This window comes from Pyxicephalus adspersus, chromosome 4, assembly GCF_032062135.1.
Source record: "Pyxicephalus adspersus chromosome 4, UCB_Pads_2.0, whole genome shotgun sequence".
Taxonomy (NCBI): domain Eukaryota; kingdom Metazoa; phylum Chordata; class Amphibia; order Anura; family Pyxicephalidae; genus Pyxicephalus; species Pyxicephalus adspersus.
The window spans coordinates 96,548,297-96,575,479 of record NC_092861.1 but is presented as its reverse complement, the minus strand read 5'-3'; the positions used below and the strand labels follow the sequence as shown (position 1 = coordinate 96,575,479).

Sequence of the window (27,183 nt, the reverse complement as noted above, 5' to 3'; positions counted from 1 at the left end):
TACAGAAACTGTACCTTCCCATAGCTGAAGGTGGGGTTAATTTCCCAAACATAAGAACATACAATCAAGCCTGTCCTACTCGACACATAGCGGACTGGAAAAAAGGTAGATGGTGAGCATCTCATTTTTTGCTTGAACATGCAATGGCCCACCCATGGGACCTCAGAGCCCTTCTACATAGTAAACTTCCCATGCCCCCCCCCCCCCCATTTGAAAAATAATCTCTTGATCAGACATACTATACTCGCTTGGAAAGGGAGCATGAAAAAATGGGGCTGCCGTTTGGGCTCCCTCGCTATCTCCGTCTTTGCAACAGCTAATAGGACAATTGTGATTCTAGAAGACTGTTCTCTGTTGATGAGCTCAGAGTCAAACTATCTTCTTCTGTTACCATGACACACCATGACACACACACCCATATATTATCTGCAGGTTACCAACTATTTAGGATCACTGGTAGTGGACATACCGGGGCCACTATGTTCCTATAGATATGATAATTAAATTTATTCAATATCCCTATCCATAACTGATAATCATAAATCTCTGCAATGTTTCTTCAATAAATCACTGGAAAACTCCAACGTATGGAGATGGGGTGGGGAACCTAATAAAGAAGATGCTACAGATAAAATTACCCAAGGGTATTGTACAGGACGAAAAGCTATTATTAATGAACTCTGGAGGGAATCCCACTTTAAAATATTCCATCGAGCATACAAGGTCTTTCAACCTCGAGAGGAGGCAGACACAGACCAAGGCCCAGATTTTACCTGTCAAAACTGTGAAATACCCTCTGCCACACTGGTACACCGTCTCTGGCTCTGCCCACTTATATCCCATTTCTGGGTAAGGGTTCTGCAATATATTTATTCTGTGGTTGGTTATTTTGTTCCACTTAATTCTTCCTTATGTCAATTTGGATGTTGGGAGGAGTTATGGGAAGTACATTATGGTAGAGGAACGAGAGAATGGATAACGATATGTCTTTTGGCAAAACGTTGTGCTATCCTTTTGACATGGGTTAAACCCCCCCCCCCCCCCCAGAACTTAACTCTATTGTAGGTGCTCTTAAACAGGTATTTTTTAGGAAACCGCTAGATGTGGAAACTAACAATGACAAACATATCTTAATATTTATTGATAAATGGTTTTTCTTGTTCATACATTTCCAATCCCTACGCAAACCGAGATCCTGACACCTTTTTGCCACACCACATGGTATATACTTATAAATTTATACTTATAAATTTTCATACTAACTATATATAATACTAAAGCTGATGGTGTTTGATGCAAAATGTTTATGGTCATCGTGCCATGTGCCCCTTACACCCCCCCCCCCTTCTTTTAATAAATTCTTTCTTTTTACTTGTTTTCTTCCACCCTCCCGCCCCACTTTTTCCTATGTATTTTATGAATACAATGTTTTTTATTTGTTTGTTTCTAAAGAAAATTTACTATGCATCATTTAATTCTGCAGCTGACCACTGACTACCACTGTAAGGAGGCCCTTCTCCAGTGCCTACCAATTTGGGAGAATTATACTAACTCCAATATCAGGGATTAGTTTGCCACTACCTATCAAATTAGGGGAACACTACAGTGACAATGAATTTATTGGCGAACTGCATAAGCCATCATTGTAAAAGGGCACTTTACCACTGACTAGCATTATAAATGTGCACATCCTGATAGATCACTTATATAAACCTAATTTGTGGTGAGTGAAGCACGGTCATGTTAAATTCCTGACCGGTAATGAAGTATCTTACCGCTTACATTGGTGGTACGTTGTAAAGATTTTTATTACATTGGTGGCCATTTGAGAAAATAATTTCTTTTGTTGGTGGTAAATTGTAGAGTTCCTGTACACTGGTGTAAAGGAATGAAATGCTTTCTTACATTTGTGTGAAAGACAACAATGTAACAAGTGGTAAAGAGTTCCCAATACATTGCTAGTGAGTAAATAAATACTGTATTTTCTGACATTGGCGGTCATTGGTTCAGTGGTCCGTATTTTATATTGGTAGTAGAAGGGAAGTGCTGTGTTTTATTGGGAATCAGAAGAGAGATGTCTCCTAACATTGGTGCTCAATAAAGAAGTGTTTGACTGTGTTGAAGATCCACCAATTCCACATTTGCTATTGACTTCACACTGGTCTCCTTGTTTATTTTGCAATTTGAGAGGCCATATTTAAGGAATTAAAGCATTAGTGCCCTGTGCTTATAATTGTGCTGTAGATGCCCATATGCAATTAGTCAAAATATGAAGTTCCAGAATAGGATAAAAACATTGCCAAACATTGTCACTGTTCCTAAATCTAACACTTTTTTTTGTCTGTGTTTCCTTTGCATAGATAGTTCGGGGAAAATCTCCCCAGTAGGGTCACAAATTAAAATTTGACAAAGTCTGTAAGTGTTAGTGTCACTGGAGTTTGACATCAATTTGAGATACTTCTAAATTTATTCAGGGTGTACAGAGTTTTTTCTGCATATGACCCACTGTTGACTTACTTCTGACTTCCATTTGACTCCTTTTGAAAATTGTACCAACTATATGAATAAAAAAGCATGTGTGATTACTATTTCTCAGGAAGACAATTTACAATATGCTTATTGTAACAGCTGGCCAAAAAAATCACAGGGTTTCTTCCAGGATTTACAGGTTTTGTTAGTAAAGGTATCTAAGTGAGTTAGAGACCAAGTGGACAGGCTTTATTTTTGCTGTTTGTTTTATTTTGCCTGTTTTTGTGTGTAAATAGTATTAGTGAATAAAAACCCTTGTTGCACAGATAATCTGCTGGCCCTGTTTCCTGTTTGAAACGCCCCCCGTTGCTACTGGTGATCTCACATTATAACTAACTTAAATCATTACTGACTCTATCTTATCAAAGTAAGTGTAAATGTGTGTGTGATATATATATACATATATATACAGGTAGTCCCCAGGTTACATATGAAATAGGGACTGTAGGCTTGTTCTTAAGTTGAATTTGTAAGCTGTGCTTTGATATGCAGAAAAGAAACAACTGCAGAGTTTGTCTTGGTCATTAAAGAGTTACAAGATGTTGCAGAAGAGCTCAGTCCTTAGAATTACCCACAACCTCAGCTGTGTTTAGAAAAAGACTTTTTCTGCAAGTCAGGCAAACCGCTGCCCCCCCCCCCATCAAGCCTCCATCCTGCACACAAGTGAGCAGGGAAGCCCCATTAGTATCTAGGAGTCGTCTGTATGTCAGAAGTCTTTAACTTGGGGACTACCTATGTGTGTGTGTGTGTGTGTGTAAAAATATATATATATATATATATATAGAGAGAGAGAGAGATGGAGAGATGGAGATGAGAATTGTGCTTGAAATCTTTTACGTTTTGCAGACAGAGATTGTGAAACTTCACTCATCAAGCACTTTTCTTCACAGAACAAATAAGGTAAAGTAGAAAAAATATTTCTTTTTACAAATACATTGCAGCACTGCTTGGCACTTGTTCTTAAATTACAGGAAAAATGCAAAATTTGATCTTGTTTCACACTACCTAATTATTTCTGCTTTTGTGTTTAGTAAAACAATATCATTCTACAGTCCATTTAAACTCAGTGCTATCCAATACCACTGTGTTTAAATAGACTGTAGACTGTTTTTGTACAGAATAGAGCATATTTATAAACATTTAAAGTAACATTCACCAAATATTCATGGGTTGTTAATAATTTCCTGTAATTTAAAACACATGTATTTTGTTGACTGTCAATTTTACTTCCTAATATATATTACCCCTTATGTTTTCTTTATGGTCAGGGTTAAAAATTTACATTTTCAACAAAAATATCTGACTATATACCTTCTATATCTGTCTACACATGCTGCCACAAACTCAGCAGGTTTGTCACTTGTTTAAAGTAGCATGGCCACCAGGGACAGCATCTCATTCTCCAACTTTACTGTTTTGGCAGGTACAGTACCAATATTTTTGACTTGTGTATCTACCTGCCAGAATAATACAGCTAGGAGCTTTGTAATACATTTTCCATTTGAGCCTTCTAGGTGGATGTGAGTATTAGTCAATGGCTGAGCAGGGGTTGGTTCCTCCTTTTCTGCCAGGTGGGATAGTTTGGATCTCTAGGTCTGGTTTGTGAGCCAATCTCATTTTACCTTCACTGTGTGTCCTTCCTTACCCCCCCCCCCCCCCAGCCTTCACTGTATGTGTGGTCCCAGTTTGCCTGCTGGAGATAATAGACGGTAAAGATCTGCATCCTAAATTATAATGTAATTGCCTGTTATTTAGACAATTTATTTTTTTTTTTTCCAAAATGTTTTTATTAAATTTTTCAAATAGTGCTGATGAAGATGCAGTGACCATTTTGGAAGGAGTGGCCTTGATTTTATCCTTTTTACCCATGGATTCCTGGCTTGCAGAAACAGAAGAACGCTCCAGGAATCGATCCATACAAGTCTCTGCTAGGCTGGAGAGCAGCTGCACACAGGAGGGGGGCTGGTGTGCCTGTATATTAGCTGGAAATCCCTGAGGTGAGAGGAGCCGTGTCTCACATGCAGCTGGCTTGCGAGGCGTCGGAACCGGAAGTTCCTAGACAATTTATTTTAAAAAATAGTTAAGAATCTGCTTCCAAAGTCTGTAAGTGGCCGGCCTTGGGGAGTAAAAACTACAAATCTGTCCCTGGCTAAAATGTTTTGTTTTATCTTCTGCATGTCTTGTTATGTTATTTTGGTATGCTGTAAAAGTACCTGACAATCATTTGAGCAATAAATGCAGCCCTTATAAAGTGCAAAGATTTAACCACAGAAGGTGCGCTTGTATGCAACATCTGGTAATCTATTTATTAAGCTTTTGAGCTACCACAAGCAGAATTATACAGATAGAGATCAATAGCTCTCCACTTTGGAATCTCACATTCACAAATTGCTTTCTACCCAGCTATTAACTATACTAACTAAGTTCGTGGCTTCTGTTTAGTATTTTAACACTTGCAACAGCTTTAGACATCAAACCGTGCCATATAACTTGTATTAACAGTTTTCAGGCAGCTAATATATGCTTATAAATGTATTACCGGCATACACACATGCAGTCAAAAGTGTGTAGTAATAGGTTTAAATACACTAGAGTTTCATTTGGCCAACACTTAAGCAAATAAAATAACTTTGCCCAATGTTTCTTATAAATGGTATGTTTGTTGGTCCACCACATCTTGACCTCAAGGATACCCATGGGGGTAGTATTTTATAAAACTGGGATGATGGAAGTTTTTAAGTATGAAACTTGAAACATAATTTGACAGTGTGTGGCCACAACAAAGACTGACAAGCAGCAAAATACACAAATTGTAATGGATATGTTAAAACTGATGGTCAGGAATCGGAAATCTAGGATTGTAACGTGTGGGGCTAGAAAGAGATGTATAAATAAAAGTGATACTGAAAGACGCAACTTGCCAATAATAATGAACCTGTAGGGTTCGTTTCATGCTTACAATCCTGCAAAAGATTAGTGTGTGTGTGTGTGTGTGTGTGTACTAGCAACTGATCAAAAATACACAACAAAGTAAATGTATCTCTTAGGAGAGGAAAGGGAAGTACATAGGAAACCTATAAATAAACAAAATATTATTACCAGTAGTGTGGAAGCAAAACATGGAGAAAGTAGTATTTACAATGATCAGAAAACGTTATGTATAATAGAAAATACATAAATATGGCCATTATCTACTTAGTCACTCAGTAGAGAAGAGCTTTTAGTAATAGTAAGAATAATGTTAATAAATATTAATTACAATTGTGTTTGTATATATCATCCCAGGACTTGAATGCTGAAATAAAACGATGGCTGATAAAACAGAAACTTAGTTTGGACAAACAGGAGTAAGTATTTTATAGATATTAAGACATATAGTTATCCTTGGAGATGCCAGTGAAAATGTTAATGTTTATTAGGATATCTGTTAAGTAGCCACATTTTTTGTGAGGCCCTCCAATTTAAAATTGCTGTATAATATCTCTCCACATCATGTCACTCGAGTACCTAATTTTTAATAATAATAAACCAAACCATACCTGTTTACTTTTTATTTTGCAGAGAAATTAAACACGTGGTGGACTCCTTCCTAAAATCTGGAGAGTTGTGAATTTGAGACCAATGTGAAAGTAAAAAAGAGTATATTGTGGGATCTAAGTCACCTTCGAATAAATTTGCAAAATCCAAAACAGCCTAAACTAGGCATAGACCAAAGATGATGGTTAGGTGTGCGGACAATGTTAAAACCTTTGGGCTTGTTTCTACACAAGCTGTCTCATTAACATGTACATTTTGTTTTAGAGGATAATATAAATAAATAGTCATGCTGCCACTGAGTGGTAGTTAAAGTACAGGCTTCTATTCTATTTATATATGAAATATTTTTGAGGTGTTTGGTATTGGGTTTACAAACTTTACCAAACCTGACAGAGTACATTTGATGGATTTTTTAATTTTTTTTTATTGCTGTAAGTATGAAAAAAAAGTATTGGCTGATAGGTGAAATTTGTTCAAATTGTACTGAATTGGGACCCAAATAAACAACAACTAAAATCCATGTATATTCAGCTCGTTCTGTGACTTGGAATTGTCTATTAGGGCAATAGTGTAATTACCCCCCAAAATAAAATATATTAAAATTAAGGCAGACACATATCTTTTATCATAGTCAGGACACTAAATAGGAACCAGGGCTGTGGTTAGTGGAAGAAACAGTGCAGGGAAATTATTTGGTTCTGGGTTCTCCAGCAGCTTACCAAAATTTTTCAGTGTCTACTGATTTTACCTGTCAAAGTAAAAAAAAATCCTCGCTTTCCTTAGGTACACACACCTGTTTAACTGCTTAACGCAAATATCTAATTAACCAGTCACATGGCAGCAGCTCAATGCATTTAAGCGTTTAGACATTGTCAAGACAACCATTTAAAGTTTAAACCGAACATCACAATTGGGTAATTTAGTTGAATTTGAACATGGAATGGTTGTTGGTGCCAGGCAGGCTGGTTTGAGTATTTCAGAATCTACTGATCTACCAGCACATCTATATCTATGTTGCACACAACTATGTCTATGGTTATCAAGAATAGTCTGAAAAGGGGAAAAATCCAGTTCCTGGAGTTAAAATGCCTTATTGATGCCAACAAAGGAGAATTGCCAAACTGGTTTGAGATAACAGAAAGACAATAGAAACTCAAATACCACTTTTTTTTTTTTTTTTATGGAGAAGAGCATCTCTGCATGCACAACATGTTGAACTTTGAAGCAGATGAGCTTTAGCAGCAGGAGACCACACTGGGTACCACTCCTGTCAGCTACGATTAGGCGGCTGAAGCTTCACATTAAACAGGTTTATCAAAATTGGACAAGAGATGATTGAAAAACATTGCCTAGACAGTTAAGTCTAAAATTCTGCTGTGAAATTCCAACGGCATGGTCCGAATTTGGCATGAACAACATGAAAGCATGGATCTATCCTACCTGTATCAAGAGTTTTGGCAGGTAGTTGTGTAAGGGTATGTGGGATAATTCTTAACCCCTTGGTACTAGTTGAGCATCATTTAGCTATCACTGCATTCTACAAAATCTTTGGGGTGTGAGGGGTAGGGGTTGACAAACCTGTAGCAACTTTGTAATGCTATGATGTCAATATGGACCAAAATCCCCGAGGAATGTTTTCAGCACCTTGGTAAATCTACTGTATGCCAGAAATAATTATGGCAGTTCTGAAATCAAGAGGCTCCAACCCTATACTAGCAAGATGAACCTAATAAAACTTCCATGCACACATACTCTGTTAACCTAATATAAACTAATGAATTTAATGAATTTAAAGTAAAAGGTACTTGAATGTTCTTCTCAGAGACATGATAAGCAACATACGTTTACTTTTTCTCTGTAAGGTCCCATTCGTCAGATATTCCCTCTTCCCACTTGTAGATTTGATACCAAACTGGAGGCAAGAAAAGAAAGTGTTCAAGGAATGGGTCTTCCTAAAGGCAAATTAAAGGTATCTGTGTGCTTTTTTTCTGAAGCATTATAAGCTGCATGCCTTTACGCGTGTCTGAAAACGTCCCAAACACCTTTAAACTGTTAATGACAGACCTTGAACATCTTTGCCACTCTGACTTTGCAGCTGTGTTTGCCAAGGTGACCAGAAGCACTAAAGGCAAAAGGGACAAAGGAGATCTGTGACTAGTAACAGTAAAGCTACATACACACGGCAGATTTTTATCGCCCGATAATGGGCATCGGCCAATTATCGGGCGAAAATCTTCCGTGTGTACAGTCGGTGTCGTCCATCGTCCAGACGACCGACCTGCCGGATCCACGAACGATGGAGGACAGCCGATCGTAATGAAAGGGAAGGGGAGAGCGCGCAGTAGGGTGCCACTCCGTCGCTCTCCCCCCTCCCCTCTCCATAGAGCATGAACGGTGCTGTATGTACAGCATCGTTCATGCATCTTGCAGCCCCTTGTCGTTGGAAAGGATCGTGAAAGATCCTTTCCAACGACAAAAATTGCAAGTGTGTACGCAGCTTAACTAGCATGTTAACAGGTATTTGATAACAGCTCTTCTGTTTTGGACATATGAGAAAATGCTCCCTAAAGGGGCCTGCTTTCACCTTTCGGGTTTTGTTACAGCTATGTCGGCTGCTGTAGCTATAGTTATGCTGCATCAATAGGTGGTTAACATGATTATCTCTCCATGTCTTATCTTGTCTTTTCTCTTTTTGTCTTCATCTTTCTTTGTAGCACTAACATTCCTAACCCAGCCTCCATGACGACTCCTAGGTGGCATTCTTCACCATTATATGAAAAGAAGCAGTCGTCTCTAAAATTGATTGCATGGAATGTAGCGGGTTTGAACAGCCCCCAAAAGCGCAAGAGGGTAATAATGCATATTAAAAAATGTTCTCCTTCTGTAGTATTTCTTCAGGAGACTCATTGGAAAGAGGGTCAGGCTTTGCTGCTCAGAGCACCATGAATTGGTGATGTAATCCATACGGTTTTTAAAACTAAAACACCAGGGGTGGCGATATTATTTAATAAAAAATTACCTTATAAAATTATTTCCACTGAACTGGATCCTGAGAGCAGATATTTATTTGTATTGGTAAAGATTTTGGGCATTACATATACACTTTGCTCGGTATATGCTTTTTTTACTCCTCTCCGCAAAAAGATTTTGACAAATTCCTACCCTAATCTTTTTTTGGCTGGAGATTTAAATACCATTGTTGATCCATCAATGGACCGGTCAAAATTAACAAATCTACGGCCTGATCCTGCTATATGTGAATAAAAAAAGCCTTTTTTTGCAAATTCCCTTAGTAGATATCTGGCGTCTCTTTCAGACCAAAAGGAAAAGATTATAGCTGTTATTCCAAAGCTCATTCCACATTCTCTAGAATTGATTATGTACTGGCAATGGAAAGTCTGCTCCCAAGGATCCGGGATATTTCTATTGGTAACTTTACCCTTTCAGGTCATGTACCTTTAATTCTCCAACTACAATTGCAACAGCCTTTTAAAAAAAACTTTCTTATGGAGATTTTGGGTTTATTTGGCCAAATCTTCCTCTTTTCAGGCCTATCTCCAATCTCACTGGGCAGATGGAATGGATGATATATTACAACATTGGGATACCCCAGTTTTGCTGTGGCGTACTATGAAAGCCATTATGAGAGGATATATTATGCAATTTGTAGCCCAAAATATTTGTGACTATTTCCAACAATATAATGTCTTACAGGAACAGGTCACACAAAAATACAAGGCATATCTGCAGTGTCATGACAAGGAAACTAAGAAATCTTGGCAGGCGGCTGTTGTACAACTTAACACCCATGTGGCTACTCGTGCGACTGCACAAGCTCTTTACACTAAGCATAAATTTTATAGATGGGGCAATAAAATAGGGACTTTGCTTTCTAGATTGGCTAATCCTTTATGTCCAAAACGCCATATATTAAGAGTATAAAATTCATCTTCTGACACTCTTTTTACATCCCATCAGGATATTTTGAGGGATTTTGAACACTAATATCAAAAGCTATATACGGCCTAAGATACCCACTCTGAATTGCTTCACCGTTTGTTGTCAGAAATTTTACGCACTATCCACATATTATAAAATGTTAGCGCCTGAACTTACTCCATTAATGGAGTAATACTAATAGTATATTATCCCATCATACTCCCTTCCCAGAATTCAATGAATCTTATACTACGCTCATTCCTAAACCTGGCAAGGATCCTGATTATTGGCCTACTATAGACCAATATCTTTATTGAATAGTGATTACAAGATCTTAGCTAAACTGATGGCAAATAGACTACCTACCTTTTTACCTGCTATATTGACTAAGCATCAGTTTGGATTTGTGCGCAATAAGCATTTGTCCACAGGGATTCGAGCGGCTATTGCAGCTACAATTCAATCCACTAAAACTAATAATTCAAAGTCTATGTTATTAAGCTTGGATGCAGAAAAAGCTTTTGATAGAATAGAATGGCCTCTACTTCAAGCAATATTGTCCACTAGAGCTTTTGGACAAATATTTTCTTCTTATATTGAGTATATATATATCAGGACCCTTCTTCTAAGTTGTATAATATGGAGATTTAACAAACCCTGTGGTGTTATCAAGAGGTACTAGACAAGGATGTCCTCTTTTTCCGATTTTATTTAATTTGGCTTTGTATCCTCTCCTTAGACTTTTTGAAGATCTACCAGAATTTAAAGGTATCCAAAATGGATCCCATGCCCTTAAAATTTCCGCTTTTGCTGATGATTTGTTACTTTTCATATCTAATCCAAGAAGTGGTCTGACACCCATATTGGATTTAATTACACAATTTGGATCTGTGTCAGGTTATAGCATTATTCTGGATAAATCAAAAGCACTATATTTAACCAATTATATGAGGTCCTACATGGAGTAAGGATTTTCCGTTCGTATGGTGTAGAGCGAAAATCCAATACTTAGGTGTGCAGATTACTATGGACCCTCACATATTTTACTTGCAAAATATAACACCGATTTTTTTAGATGTCTGAGTGACCAACTAGGTAACTGGTCCAAATTGATGCTTTCATATCTAGGAAGGATAAGTTTGATAAAAAATGATTGTTTTCCCTAGACTTCTCCATACTATTCATTCCTTGCCTGTAGTAATCAAGAAATCTGATCTCAAGGCCATATACAAATTATTTTTACAATTTATATGGGGGGAAAATGTACAAGATTGAGTTTATATGTTCTACAACAACCAACCCAAAATGGGGTTATTGAATTGTACAATGCCACTTCTATTTTACGTAAGGATTGGCTACATGACACATGCATAAATTCTGACTCTGAATTGGACCAACAATTTATACCAAACATTAATCTAAAGTACATTCTTCATATGCATAAGGAATTGCTCCCTGAGGAGGTAGTGTCAAATCTGCTATTGTTTTCGTGTTGGTTGGTATGGCATAAGGTAAGGGGAAAACACCTTTTTAATAGCCATTCATCTCTTTTTTTGTCCTGTTGGGGTAACTGGGATCTTCCTCACTTATGGCATTTTTCCTTACTACAAAAGTTGCCAATTTTTTATACTTTAACAATCAAATCTTTGGTGGATGGTGCTATTTGTTTTTTGTTTTTTTTTTTTTAAATTGAATTTTTATAGAATTTTTGTAAATATAAACAAGGAGTACAGCAATACAGGAATAGGATCCAATATACATAATACCAATAAACATCAGGTGGAGCAAAATACCCAACAAGCACAGTATATGTCCTCATCCAAGGTAGTAATGTTATTGTCAAGTAATATTAAGGCCAAAGTCCAAAGTAAAATCCCATCTGGTATTGCTGAAACAAACAACAATCACAGGAAAAAAAAACATACAATAAAGAATAAACAGATACATATAAGCAATAAAAAAAACCCCTCTTATGAACAACAAGAGGGGGGGTAGAAGGGGGGCAGGTGGGCATCATTAGTGAGGTATACCGGATCAAGTTGAGCACAACTAAACCCTAAACTTGCAATTGAGCATAGAAGATGTCCCATGGATCCCAGATCCTTTCAAATCTATCCACTTCGTTTTGTAGAAGGGCTGTAAGATACTCCATTAGGCGAACATCCTGTATACTGTATATAGATCCTCTAAAGAGGGGGGCAGAGTGGACTTCCATCTGGTCGGGATCAGGGTGCGGGCTGCCACTAAGACATGGGCAATCAGTTTGCTAGTAGGTTTGGGGAGACCTGTGAAGGGTAACCCCAATAAATGAGTAAGCGGATCCCGTGACAACTGTTGTTGAGTTACATCCTGAAGCAGCTTATGGACCCGGTCCCAATATCTCTGAATAATGGGACAGTACCAAAACACATGTTCCAAAGTTCCCCGCTGTGTCCCACATCGCCAACAGGTAGGGTCCACAACGGGAACAACCTGCGTAATACATCAGGTGTGTGATACCATCGAAATATTATTTTGTATACGTTTTCCTTATATAATGTACAGATGGAGCTTTTATGCGCTGCTTCCCAGATGTCCGACCACTCTTCACTGTCCAAGGAGTGGCCTAGAATAGATTCCTAAGTGCTCATATAAGCAAATTTTCCCGAAATCCCTCGTACACTAGTATGCAGGAGGTGGTAAATTGAGGAAACCAGACCTTTAGTATATGGGCCAAGCATGCATATCCTCTCAAAGGAAGTAGTTTCTGAAAACCTAGGTCCCTGTGTGAGGGAGAGGACGTAATGCCTGATCTGCAGGTACCCAAAAAAGGCAGTTTGGGGAAGGTCAAACTTGGCTTGGAGTTCCAAAAAGGAGAACAACCTCTTCTCCACGGGTTGTAAAATATCCCAAAGGTGGAACAGTCCCCTCTCCCTCCAGGGTTGCCACATCCCTCTGGTAAGACTATCAGGCAATAGGGGGTTGTGAATAATAGGTGTCAGAACCGATGCCGTGGAGGATAAACCATATTTAATTTTATAGGACCGCCATAAATTCCTGGTAAACAGCTTTGGTGAGAGCAAGTCTTTATCTGCCAATAGGAGGGAGGAGCTCCAAAGCATCACATTAGGAAGGATCGGAAAGATCCAGGATTCCTCCAATTCCCTACAAATAGTGGCAGAATGTAATGAGGTCCAAAAAGGTAAATAGCGTAAATGAGCCGCCACGTAATATTTGAGAAGGTCCAGAGCTCCTAAGCCTCCAAGCTCCTGTGTTGTACAGACTACCGACTTAGAGAGTCTATGTCTCTTATTGGCCCAAATAAAGTTCAAGAAACCCGCCTGTAGTTTCTTCAAGGTCTGGACAGGAACCCGCACTGGGAGAGTTTCAAATAAGTATAAAAGTTTGGGTAGGAGCATCATTTTTACTGAGGCTATACGTCCCAAAAGTGATAAAGGGTGTAAGTTCCATTTGTTTAAGTACTTATGTAGCTCCAGGAGCAATGGGGGAAAGTTACACGAATACAGCTGGCCGTATGTAGCCGTTATCTGAGTGCCTAAATAACCAATGGAATGTTCCCGCCACATAAAGGAAAACCTGTCTTGTAACGCCGAAAGTTGTGGATGTGGCATATGTAAAGGTAGGGCCTCCGTTTTAGAGGAATTCACCTTGTAGCCGGAGATTTCGCCAAACAAGTGTAGTTCAGACCACAGATTTGGTAAAGTAATAGTGGGGTGTGTTAGTGTAAGAAGCACATCGTCCGCATAAAGTGAAATCTTGTAAGAGGAGCCCCTCACCTTAACCCCTTGGATATCCGGGTTAGACCTGATTTTTGCTGCCAAGGGTTCGATACATAAGGCAAACAAAAGGGGGGACAATGGGCACCCCTGACGTGTACCATTTTTATTAGGGAATTGTCCAGAGGAGGCATGGGGCAATTTAACGGAGGCTGTCGGGCTGCTATAAAGGGACCGAATTGCCCGAAAAAAAGGTCCGCAAAAAGCCCAGTTTGGTCAGCGTGGAGAACATAAACAGCCAACTAAGGCGATCAAACGCCTTTTCAGCATCTAGGCTAGGAATCAGGGATGGAGTTTCACATTTGTTAAGGATGTCTATAACATCAATCACCCTGCGGGTGTTATCACTGGCATGCCGGAAGGGGATAAAACCAGTTTGGTCTCCATGTACTAAATATGGCAGGAGCCGTGCGAGTCTGTTAGCCAGCAATTTGGTGTATATTTTAAGATCCGAATTAAGCAGCGCTATGGGTCTATAGTTAGCACAGTCCACCGGGTCTTTACCCGGTTTGGGTATAACCGTAATGTGAGAGCTGGACATGGAAGGTGTAATAGGCTTACTTTGTAAAAAATCATTAAATAAAGCCTCCAAGTGTGGGAGTAATTCTGGCAAAAAAGTTTTGGGTATTACCGTAATGTGAGAGCTGAACATGGAAGGTGGAATAGGCTTACCTTGTAAAAAATCGTTAAATAAAGCCTCCAAGTGTGGGAGTAATTCTGGCAAAAAAGTTTTGTAATACAAGTACGGTAGACCATCTGGACCAGGGGCTTTATTAGAGGGAAGATGAGATATAATTTTAGAGATTTCATCTTCGGTGATGGGTCGGTTGAGATGTTCCAGGTGCTCTTCCGACAGCTGGGGAAGATCTAGGTCCGCTAAGTAGGAATCTATTTTCCCTTGTAAAGTGCCCCCTAGGGAGGTCTGTGCCTGATGTACCACCTGGTACAGCTGAGTGTAGTTGGTTTCAAAGCAAGAGGATATACAGGAGGGGTCATATCGCATCATCTATTATGGCCACGGGAGAAGCTTGGACCCGTGCATCTCTAAGTTTGCATGCCAATAGTGTGTCAGCCTTATTGCCTTTGTGGTAGTATAATTGTCGGGTGCGTTGCATAATCCAACTGACCTTCCTCAATTCCAAAGCCCTTAATTTAGAGCAGAGAGAGGTCACCTCCCGCAAAAGACCCAATGAGGGCCTATTAACAAGATTTGCCTCCGCTGAGCTTAGCTCCCGCTCAGTCCGAGTACGTTGCAGAGCAGAGTTACGTTTTAGGCGAGAGCTCAGGGCCACGCACTGACCTCTAATAACCGCCTTATGAGCCTCCCAAAGTGTAGAGGGTATGCGCCACTGAACCCTTGTTTTCAGTGAAGTAATTTTGGATACATATAGTGAGGACCAATCCCCCTAGGAAGGTTATCACTGATAATTACAAAACCATTACATTAGCTCTGGATTATTCTTCCAGAAAAACAGGTTTTGGTTTGACATGTGGTCTAATCACTTTCCTAAAAAAACAGCTACTGATATTTTGACAGCTTTTTTGAGGGCGTGGTTTGCTCTTTCTTCCGCTATGTATAGGGAAATGACATTTAGAATTTACCATGGGGTGTATATCCCCCCATACTGTGCATACTTGATGGGCTATGCCTCCACTTCTGTTTGTTCTAAATGCGCTCACCCCCAGGCAGATTTGTACCATACCTTTTGGAATTGCTGGAAGATTAAAAAGATCTGGCAAGAGGTGGCCCATTATGCTACTACTTTTTTGATCAACTATCTTCCACTGACCCCGTAATGGGCAATCTTAGGTACATTTAATTTACAAGGGGCAAAAATTACCAAAGGGGGCCGAAATTTGTTAGGTATTCTTTCCTTGGTGGCCAAGAAAACGATATTACATAAATGGTTAGGCTCACATCCATCAAGGCTTTGTAAGGAAAAATTGGACCCTGTTTTTAGAATGGCTTGGATAGAAGCGTCGTTAGATAAAGAAATTAAGGTTAGAAACTTTTTTAATGCATGGGAATCACATATAGAGACTCAGTCTAGCTCAATAAAACAGCAGATTGTGAATACTTTTTAACATACTGAATGGTATACTCTGAATGCTGTTTAAAATGGAAATGCCAACTATTACTATGTTTGAAATCTTTTGTTTGCCTAAGTTTTATTGATATTTGTTGTAACTTTGTGTTTTTTTTGTTGTTTTTTTTTATTTATTGAAACATTCTTTAATAAAAAATGTATTTAAAAAAAATAAATTCAAGAAAACTGCACTTCGTCATCAACAGCATAATTGTGTGGTCCATCAACCAGCCTCCAGCTACTAAATCATGTGTTTATTACTGAGCTCTAAGTTTCACACCAGTGACCTTGGGTCACTGTATACCTACTGACAGTTGCTGTTGGTGGTAACATTTTTTTGCATCTGTTGACCTCCTTTCTTAACTACAAAATAAGTTCCTGCATACTGCAAGGAGGGAGATCACCTCCTGTGGCCACACACTGGCCATGCAAACAAGGCAACATGGAAAGTGCAGGGAAGCAAGCAAGCAAATGGCCATCATGTAAGTGAACAATACCTAGTACATGTAATAAAAGCTAATAGAGGTAGACATTTAATCATATGCCTGAGCAGCACTGTGTAACTCGTTTACTGGTATAATACTGTTATAAATGTTAGTAACTTTTATTATAAAAAAAATATTTTTTTTAAATGAAGTGATTGTAATAAAAAAAGGCTTTAGTTCCTTACACTTTTATGCAATCTTTTTGTTCAACCCACTGAATTAAAGCTAAAAGTGTGCAGTTCAACTGCATATGAGTTGTTTCATTTAAAATTAATTGTGTTAACGTACAGAACCAAAATTAGAAAAAAGTTGTCTCTGTCCAAATATTTGTATATGATATTCATGATCATTTCTGTTTATACTATATTGTACAGATGCTCTGACTCTCCTCACACATCCCCTGATGAAGCCTTTTGGCAATCTTTGAGCCCTTTGTACATCTGTTGCAACATTCAGTCAGACTACTCTTTGTTTAGTAAGCGAGGCATAACCCTATCTATATAACATGCCTTTATAGTCCTATTTGTAATTTTATCACGTTTGCTTTTCTTATACCACATCAATTTTGTGTTATCCACACTGTATCTATTTGGAAAATACACTTAAGTTTTTTTGCCAATAAAAAACCCTGCCTCTTTCCTACTTTTATAATGTGGATTCTACCCTAAGCTGCTGGAGTACAACATTGTGTTATATCTTGGACTGTGAAAGTTGGCACTGCCTTGGCTTGAGACAGTTTTGCTTCTGTGGTCAATAGCTTTCAAAAGTTAAAAAGTTATTAAAATAATTTCATTATCATAGCTCCCACATAGCTAGTAACTAAACTTTTTTTTAGTTTTAATTGACTTGAATGCTGGCATACTGGCTTATCTGATTGTTTTTTTTAATAATTTTGACATTACAGTAAAATGGTGCTATGCCAAAATATGTTTAGAAAACTGCCCCCCACAACAGCTGCCCATACTGCCTTTCCCTTCTTTAACTTTTGCTGACACATTAACACCAGTAGCAAAGAAAAGTTGGTCATTTCCATAATTAGGGAGTGTGTGGCTTAAAGTCCTCCCTTGCTATTGCATGACAATGCTGCTGGCTGTTGTACCCCTTCAATACCTCACAAAGTGTAGTAAACTTTTGGAAAGCCTAAAGGTGTGGCTTACAGGTGACACAATGGGCCTGATTTAATAAATCTCTCCAAGGCTGCAGAGGATCCCCTTTGGATCAATTCTGGAATGGTCCAGGATTAAAAACATTTGCTAACAAATTACTTAAGAAATCCATTCTAGGTTTGTTGGATCACCCAGCTTCACCGATGGGCTGATTTATTAAAGCTCTCCAAGATTGGAGAACATTGGCAAATGTTTTTTTATACTGGACCAGATACATTCCAGGTTTCCTGAATCACCCAGGTTCTCCTGTGATAGTCTATGTTTCTGTCTCATGAACAGATTTAATAAACCAGGTCAAATGTTTACATAGCTCTCAGGATCTTAATGAAATCTATGCTATGAACAGTATAGGGAGCAGGGTACAAGGACCTTCTAGTTTAGTTCACCTAAACTGGATTACATTAATTCTGTTATGCACCTGCAGTCTGCGTTAGAGGGAAAATTAGAGCTCAGTTACCTTTTTCATTCTTTATCTATAAAAAGGACCAAGTGCAAGATGCAAATACTTGGTTCTATGTGGTAAATTTTGTATGCAATTTATATACCTATGTTTTTTATAACACACTTTTTATTTGAATTTGTTTATACCTAAATGCCAGCATAATTTAAAACAGCTAATTATGTGTATTCATTGATGACCATAATATAGTATCAATGATTCTGTCCTTTTGAAACTGGCTGCAGACATCCCTTTACTTTCACTTTCTACCAACAACTAAAAAGGAAATTTATTCTCTGTTGAGGAAGAAATTCACTCTCCCCAATTCGCAGGCACCAGTTGTAGAAACTTTATTACCTGGAACCATTTTGATTCTAAAAATACCAGGATTTATAACTTTAACCACCCAAGAGAATGTCAGATACCTTATACAAAAAAAAAAACTATTATATATCTGAACCTAGTGAAGTATTTACTGTAAAAAAGTATACTAAGTACTCCAGCAATCCCTTCTGACATATCCCCAGGAACCTTCCAATTTCCTACCCCATTGCACTGGTATATTACCCCTCAAAACATCCAGCTACTTCCTGACTTTATTCAGCAAGAACTCACCTTCATGATTATCACAATTCTAAAGTCTCAGATCACCCGAGGAAGCAAATATGCGAAATGCATCAGAAAACGAGACAAATGTACATCATTCCATGTAAGATAATCCAAGATCTGTCAATGTCAAATGTTCCCAATTGATGTTCTGTGCACACACCTAACACTATTGCTATATATGTATATGTAATAATTTGTAATTATGTTTTATTTTTTCTAAAGCAATTGCCAAAAAATCCTTCCCTTTCTTCTATTTTCATTCAATTTGATAGGCTTGGCAACAGAGACAACAACAGTGATCTCCCATCTGCGGCACTTTCCTTATCTCTATATACAGCGTCAATGATTGATTGAAGGAAAATCAGTTTACATTTATTTTCTTATTGTGTATTTCTGGTCAGAAACAAAAAAAAAAAAAAACACAGTACATGCAGATGTGCAAGCACACTGCACTACTAATTTCAAGTATTTTGCACTAAACTACTAATTTTACAAATAAATTCCGATGGTAAACCAACCTGTACTTTGTAAAGGCGCAGAGCTATTTCAAAGCTAACATGTTTCATCTGACTGAAAAACTGATCCAAAGATTTAACATTTTAGTAATGATGAATGGATCCATGATGCTAGATACCTGTTTTTGGTTTTCCTTTTGGATGTACACACTTTATCTGCCTCGCTCAAAGATAACATTATTCTTATTGATCTCTCTTATTGGAAGGTTTGTTTTGACCTAGGCTAAAGGATTTTGCTCAATTTTGGACTTTTCTAAGGCTACATATGGTGTTTCATATGAGATATATTCCCTGAAGAAGCGGGTATTCTGCAAACCACATCGGAACTCATACACAACACCTTTATTAAGTATCATTAACCATATAATAAGTAATTATTATAAGGCATAACCTAACTCTTAATCTAATCTTACCTGACTTTGACTCTGGATACAATAAACCACTCTCTAAGACCACTCATTCATGTAAAGTAATGGTAAAACTTCTATTATTTTCTGTGGTTGTTTTCTTCATCCTGGTTACTAACCATTTTGTACAACCACATGCTAAATACCTAGTAAGTGTCACAACTTTTCCATACCCTGTTTATACCAATATTTATCAATTTTTGCAACACTGGGCCCCACTTTGTTTTAACAAGTATGTTTATCGCCAAAGATTCGCAATAACTCATTGGATTTGTAACCTAGATTGGACATGTATAAACTCCTAACCTCTGAGGGGTAAGTGACCCAATACCCCAATTATACTATTTTTACAACAATGTCTCTTCCTGTTCTAACAATTATGTTTATATGGCCCTGATTTAACAAGCAAATACGCGGAAGCTCGACTCTGTAGTAACCAGAAGAGTTGTGTTTGTTGCCACAACAGCAGTGTTGAAAAGCAACTTCACCTCAATATCCTCCTTCATGATGACAACATGCACAATCCTCGCCCCAGCACACATTTGAGTGTGCAAAAGAACGTGCGCACGTAAATCACATGAATGTACACGCGTACTGTATTCCTATATATTTTCACAGAACTTCTTAGCCATTCTGCATGCAAACAAAAAATATCCAAACACAAAAAAAATGACAACCCAGAAGGCTGCTACAAGAAAAACCGAACTGAAAGTAAGAATACACCATTTACTTTATTCATCCAAAAATGTTTATGGTGTGTTGTCCCATAACTGTTTTATTTTTTTCCTTCTTGTAACATGTAGCCAAGGAGAATGGCCACTACCGTCACCACCTCCACCATCGCTGCTGCTGCCGGCCTCACCACCACCCCAGGGTCTTCAGTCCATAGACCAACAGGCAGCTCCCTCAGGCCAGCTAGATTGCCTTGTGAAGCAGGCCAAGTAACATCTAGGCCCCTGGGCTCTCAACTTGGCACCTCAGCCAGTTTGAGCCGGACCAGGGATTTTTCTTCCAAGGCAACCAGCTTCACTCCACAACCAGCAAAATGCAGCCCTCATGGAGTCCTACGTACATTTTCCACAACTCTGTGGGGGCTTGCACTCCCAGACTTCCCATACTGTAAGGCAGGGACTCTGTGAGGAAATTGCCAGGAGTGTAATGCAGTGGGCAAAACACAACGGACCATTACCCAGTGTCAAAAACGTGTAAGTGACATCTTCAGGTATGTCAAAAGGGTCCTGAGCACAGGGAGTATTATGTTTTTTGGTTATATTTGTGGTGAACCGATCAATTCAAATGAACTTGGGTTTAGAGTCAGGCTCACTCTATTTCATTTGTTTTTGTGCTTTATTTTACACATCACCATCTATAGGAGGAGGTTGTTGATCCACCGCAGAGAAGCCTGGAGGAGAATACAGGTAATTTAGTTTGTGTGTGTGTTCAGCCTTCCAAAAGCTAAATAATAATCTTCGATCTCTCTATAAAATATCTATCTATCTATCTATCTATCTATCTATCTATCTATCTATCTATCTATCTATCTATATATATAGATTTGTTAAATTTTTTGTGGCAGATGTTTCTGGTGCAGCCTTCCTTTGGGGATGTCTGCCTGCTTATTGAGTTAAATATTTAAAGTAAACTCCAACTTCTGTCTGAATGTAAAAAATCATTTTGCCTGTGCAAAATATTGGGGACTTCTGATATGTGAAGATTTGTCACCACATGCATTCATTTTGATGTGATACATCATGTGCTTTTGTAGAAGTCTGCTGGTTTCTGATTCTAAATAGTTTTCACAGGCTGCATCCACTGTGGGGGTAGGCAAGAACTGGTCCGTTAGTGTTTATTTTTGGATGTGTTGGGGAGAAAGAACCTTTCCCAATTTGTTCCATTTATGTTTTTTTTTTTTTGTTTAGGGTCCCTCAGGTGGACATTTACCACAAGAAAAAGAGGAGACACCTGAGGTTTCTGTAAGCAACCCATGTTTATTGTTTAGGATTCAGAATAAATGTGTCCAACATTCTGTCTAACATTTGTTGATGTTCCAATGTCAGGATGCCGTCTGCATAATGTCATATTGACCCACAAAGTTATGTGATATTTTAATATTTTGATATTTTGTGTCAATCGTTTTTATTGGTTTTTCAAACATATACAACAAGGTCAACAATACCGGAAACTTACACAGCGTACATACATGGAATATTAACCGGGAACAGTCCAAAGGGATACAGTAAATAACCTATGGTTGGTAGACATCATGGCTTATAAATACTTTCAGTAGTTTTGCTCAAGTAGTTGACTGTGATATTCTTTAGCTTGTATAGAAAATAACAAATACAAAGAGCTAGAGCCGAATGGCTCGTGATTGTGGGATACTAATACAAACCATATAACAATATTGCAGGTATGGCTAACATAAAAGTAGAATGGGATCCTCCACAAAATTAAGCAAAACAAAAGAAAAGGGGAGGAAACAGTATAGAATAACATGGAGGGGAAACTCCCATAACTTAGCTTCTTGTATTGCCAGAATTAAAATCCTATCAGACGTCAGGACATCAATTTTGCTAGTACCTTGTAGAAACTCCCGGAGGCGTCCAGGGATGTCTACATTGATGCCCACTAAAGAGCAAGCCCAACCTGTGCCCCAGTGCTTCTGCCCGCTCACCCTGTGCCCCAGCCAACCCAATTTATGCCCCTGCCCGCCCAATTTGTGCCCCTTCAAATCCACCCCGTGCTTCTACCTGCATGCCCACACTGTGCTTTTGCCCGCTCACCCCGTGCCCCAGCCAACCATATTTATGCCCCATGCTTTTGCAAGTCCACCCTGTGCCCCTGCAAACCCACCCCATGCTTCTGCCTGCCCCCCATGCACATGCAAGCCCACCCCGTGCCCCTGCCTACCCACCCCGTGCTTCTTCTCACCAACCTAGTGCCCCTGCAAGCCCACCCCCACACCCCCCCAATACATCACCACTCACATCACCCGGAAGATGACTCATCCTCCGGGGTGATGTGAGTGGGGATGTCCCGCCCTGCCTCACACAGACGCTGTTGCTGCCTCACACAGTGCTGCAAAGCACAATGCAGGACTTGTGCATTGTGCTTCACATCTCACTGCTGATGTGGGCAGCGGCATGGCCAGGACCCGGGTGGTATATAAAAGCAGATTACTCAGTTTTCTGCTTTAAAATTTCCCGCCTGGCCACGACCCCCGATGGACCGGCGCTGGGGCATCACAGCAGGACCGTCGGATCGCCGCTGGAGCGTGGGGCAAAGGTAAGGGGGGCTCTTAAAGTTATCCCGAGTGTGACTCAGGATTACCGCTTTTTGCAAGTAAAAACCACCCCGAGTCACACTCGGGATTACCGCTAGGGGGGTTAGATGGTGGATCCTCATTAGCGGGAATGTGAAGTTCCACTTCTAGACAACCATCCATAAAAACAGGATTTTCTCTAACACCAAAAACAGCCATATTGTTCACACATTGCAAAGGAAGATGGCTTAAGTGTTGTTGGTAGAAAGACCGGTATATGATTGTCAACTCAGACCCAGTGTCAAATAGAGCAGTTGTGGGTACATTATTAACAAATAAATTGAATGTGCATCTGCGGACTACCCCAAGGAATTTAATGAACTTTGATCTTTGTTGCTTTCTGTTTTTTTCTACTCAACTGTCCAACTTTACTGTGCACTTCGAGTCTGTCAGCAGGCAATGGACACTGACGAACAATATGGCATTCCTGACCACAGCGAAAACACTTAATTGGAAAAAGAGGCTTATTGCTTAACACTTTCCTGTCAAAAGATGGAGCTTTAGACTGCAGGGGTTTACTAGGCTCTTTGGTCTTAGCAATTGTTTCACTCTCCTGCTCATCCAGAAAAGTCACTTTAGTTTACTTAGGTGGAGTAGTAAAATGGATATCAGCCTCTTGTTTCTTTACCTCTGTCATAATTTCTGTGACAGTAAAGTCTTTCTCTCTCAAAATAATTCTGAGGACTGGCGACATAGGGCGATGGGGTAACAGTCCCTTTATTATTTGAGAAGTCCTTAATTTGTCAACATCTGCTTGGGAGATCACTTTTTCAATTAGCTATTTCCCTATAAGTACCTCTAGCCTTTCACAAATACAGGAATATCCTCTCCTTCTTTGTGCTTTGCCTGTTTAAAGTCTGCAAGCATTTGATCAGGATCATGGTGCAGTCCAGAGGAATCTGTCAGAACATTATTTTTAATCCTGAGCAGTGGTACTCACATGAGTGTCCTTGTACGCTCTAACAATAGTAGATGCTGGCGTTCGGAGGCTTTCCATAATGCATTGTTTTTTCTTTTCCGTAGATAACAGTAGCATATAGACACAATACTGTCCTGATCCAAGATAATCTGAACAGTGCCTCCAAATGTAGCCCTATTCTGACCCACTCTGGGCAGGCTACTGATGTGCTGTGGCGCAACCTATGTGGAAGAACAGGAGCAGGGCCTTTACTTTATCTGTGGAAACAGGATGAGATCTCTCATAAGCAGGGTGCCTCCAGTCGTTTGGGTCTTGTGATTAACAAGTGCAGTCCCAGTTGAGAATAGTATACTCATAGACAATAATCCACACTGTATTAGCAAAAAGAGTCTCTGTATTTTATAGTACCAACATATGAAATCCAGTGTAACATTGACAAACTTTGCAATCCTCAAACAGCAGCAGTGTAAACATGTTAAAGTCCTTTCAGTATGTCTCAGTCAGAGGATTGTGGCATAAACAGAATCTGAGTCTCTCACTCTCCCAACCATGTCCTTCTCAAGGGCTTACCCAGGAATCCCTGCCCCAGGATAGGTCAGTACTGATGACCTCATCCCAAAAGTGCCAAGGGCACAGCATCCATCTTGGAACATGGCAAAACACACACTGCAGTAATTATCATAGAATACATTAATGCATAAACAGGCAGTGAAATTACTACATTGCTACACATACATACATATATAAATGCATGTATGTACATACATGAGCGCACATAAAAAATATACACCTAAAGAAAAAAACGTATGGGAATGAGGATCCTTCCCTGGAAAATTTTTCAACTAATAGAACAGTTCACGCACACATAGCGGTTACATCACACTGAGTTTTAAAAACTCAATTTTGCTGTATTTAGCCAGTCAAACAAATCATAGAAGGGAACTGCTTAAAAAAAAAGCACAACTGAATTTTGTAAATGGAGGTCCTGGGACATTGTAAATGAGATCACAAAGAAACAAACCCCACAAAAAAAATTACAAAGTTTGGACAAAAATTTTATTAAAAATAAACCTATTTCCTAAAAGGTCACATTAAAAAATAGAGCACACATATACCACTAAATTTACATGACAAAATAACCTTAAAAAAACACATGTAAACCCACAATTCCTTCTAAAGCCTAATTATTTAAAAAATGGCCCAACAAATATTGCATTTCAAAAATACTTACCATACCAATATGCAATTGTGACCTATCAAGGCTGGAAAACTGGACCAGAAAATATTTATGGAGGACAAACATTTAAAGGTGGTAATATGGACATATTATTGAAATGAACCAATATGGCCACAAACACAATAACATAGCATTAACATTGACTTCTTTCTTCAAAATGGACAATAAAACATTCAAAGTACAAAAAACAAAAGCTGCTATTCTGCTAAATGGTAAGCAAAGTATCAAATATAGCAACATAGATTAGGCTAACAAACAAAACAACAGCCCCCCTCCTTGACAAAAACAAATTAAGACAAAGGAAAAAAGCAAGTTAGACAACATATATACATATATGCTCATTATTATGCGTGAAGGTGTTGCAAATGCAATCGGACGTGCACAGTATGTGAAATTTGGCTATTTTGTTTCTTTCCCAGTTTGACATTCCATATTTAATTATTGATCCGATCCTTTAGATTTGTACACCAGTAAACAGCTATTCATGAAAAAACAAAAAAAGGAGTAGAGGATTTTTCATTTATATTTTTTATTATTATTATTATTAAACAGGATTAAACAGGATTTAATATAGCACCAACATATTACGCAGCACTGTACATTAAATAGGGGTTGCAAATGACAGACTAATACAGACGGTGATACAGGAGGGGAGGGCCCTGCTTCGAAGAGCTTACAATTTAGTAGGTGGGGGAATTTACACAAAATAGGAGGGGGATTTGTAGAGGTGGGAAGTAGTGATGGTTTCAAAAGACAGAAGAAGATGGGTAGGCAAGTTTGAAAAAATGGGTTTTGAGTGCTCTTTTAAATGAGCAGAAAGTAGGAGCAAGCCAAATAGGACGAGAAAGACCATTCCAGAGAGTTGGGGCAGCTCTAGAGAAGTCCTGTATCCATGTGTGTGATGTGGTTATGAGTGAGGTTATGAGAAGTCACTAGTAGGTCATTGGAGGAGCGGAGAGAGTAGCTCGGGGAGTACTTTTTTACCAGGTCAGAAATGTAAGTAAGACAATAACTGTGTAGAGATTTGAAGGCAAAGCACAGGAGCTTGAACTTGATTCTAAAGTGAAATGGAAGCCAGTGTAGAGATCTGCAAAGAGATGCAGCGGAAGAGGAGCTGTGGGAAGGATAGATGAGTCTGGCTGCAGCATTCAAAATAGATTGTAGAGGAGAGAGTCTGGTTAGTGGAACATCAGAGAGGAGGATGTTACAGTAGTCCGGACGAAAGATGATAAGAGCATGTACAAGGATTTTGGTGGTCTCGGGGTATAGGTAGGGGCGGATTTTGGAGATGTTGTGTAGGTGAAAGTGATATGACCTGGAAATATTCTGAATATGGGGGGTAAATGAGAGGGCAGAGTCAAAGGTGACACCAAGAAAACGTGCCTGAGGGGAGGGCCGAATAACAGTGTTGTTACCAGTTAAATATACGTCAGGGGGAGATTTAGAATTTGAGGGGGGGATGATGATGAGTTCTGTGTTATCCAGCTTGAGTTTCTAAATTCGTTCAGACATCCATGATGAGATGGCTGACAGGCAGCATGAGACCTTATCCAGGACTGAGGGAGACAGGTCAGGGATGGACAGATAGATTTGAGTGTCATCAACATACGGATGGTACTGTTAGCCAAAGGAGGATATGAGACTACCGAGAGAGGGGTGTACAGACAAAAGAGAACCGGTCCAAGGACTGACCCTTGGGGAACACTAACAAGGAGGAGAGTGGGCGAGGAGGAGTTACCATTGAAAGAAATGATATATTTCTAAATAATGATGTATATAAATATATATGTGTGTATATATATATATATATATATATATATATATATATATATATATATATATATGTACATGCATAGCGTTTAGATAGGCGCCTATGTAAAGAGCTGAAATCAGTTACCTCTTTCTAAACCTGAAAATTTTAGGTCATGTAAAAATATGCTTATTTCTTATGCTTATTTCTGAATGTTTGAAACATTTGAACAGCCCAAACATTTTTTTTTTAGGTCTAAGTGAAAGATGTGTGCCATTGGAAAGTTTTTTTTTAGGGGAACAGTGACTTTTTATGCAAGCTCGTCAGTGTCAAACTGCCGGGGATGTGTGTCTCCAGCAGCGAAATCATTTTGGTTAATAACTTTCGCGCGAATACGCCAGCGCCTGAAATTTGGTTGATAAATCGATCAAAGGCCTCTGATTTTGGATCGCGAATACAAATGCTC

The 27,183-nt window shown here is 39.0% G+C and overlaps 1 protein-coding gene across 3 annotated transcripts in view; it reads left to right on the top strand.

Annotated features, from left to right (window-relative positions):
• The window catches only part of C4H6orf118 (chromosome 4 C6orf118 homolog), a 52,387-nt gene extending 45,754 nt beyond the window's left edge, over positions 1 to 6,633 (top strand). For 2 of the 3 annotated variants that reach the window (XM_072409070.1, XM_072409069.1), the window contains exons 9-11: positions 3,376 to 3,429; positions 5,815 to 5,876; positions 6,091 to 6,633. In XM_072409070.1, coding sequence (XP_072265171.1) covers positions 3,376 to 3,429; positions 5,815 to 5,876; positions 6,091 to 6,139 — 165 coding nt within the window. In that variant the 3' untranslated portion in view covers positions 6,140 to 6,633. The remainder of the gene's footprint in view (positions 1 to 3,375; positions 3,430 to 5,814; positions 5,877 to 6,090) is intronic. The other variant, XM_072409071.1, reaches the window with a different exon arrangement.
• Positions 6,634 to 27,183: the final 20,550 nt, after the last annotated feature.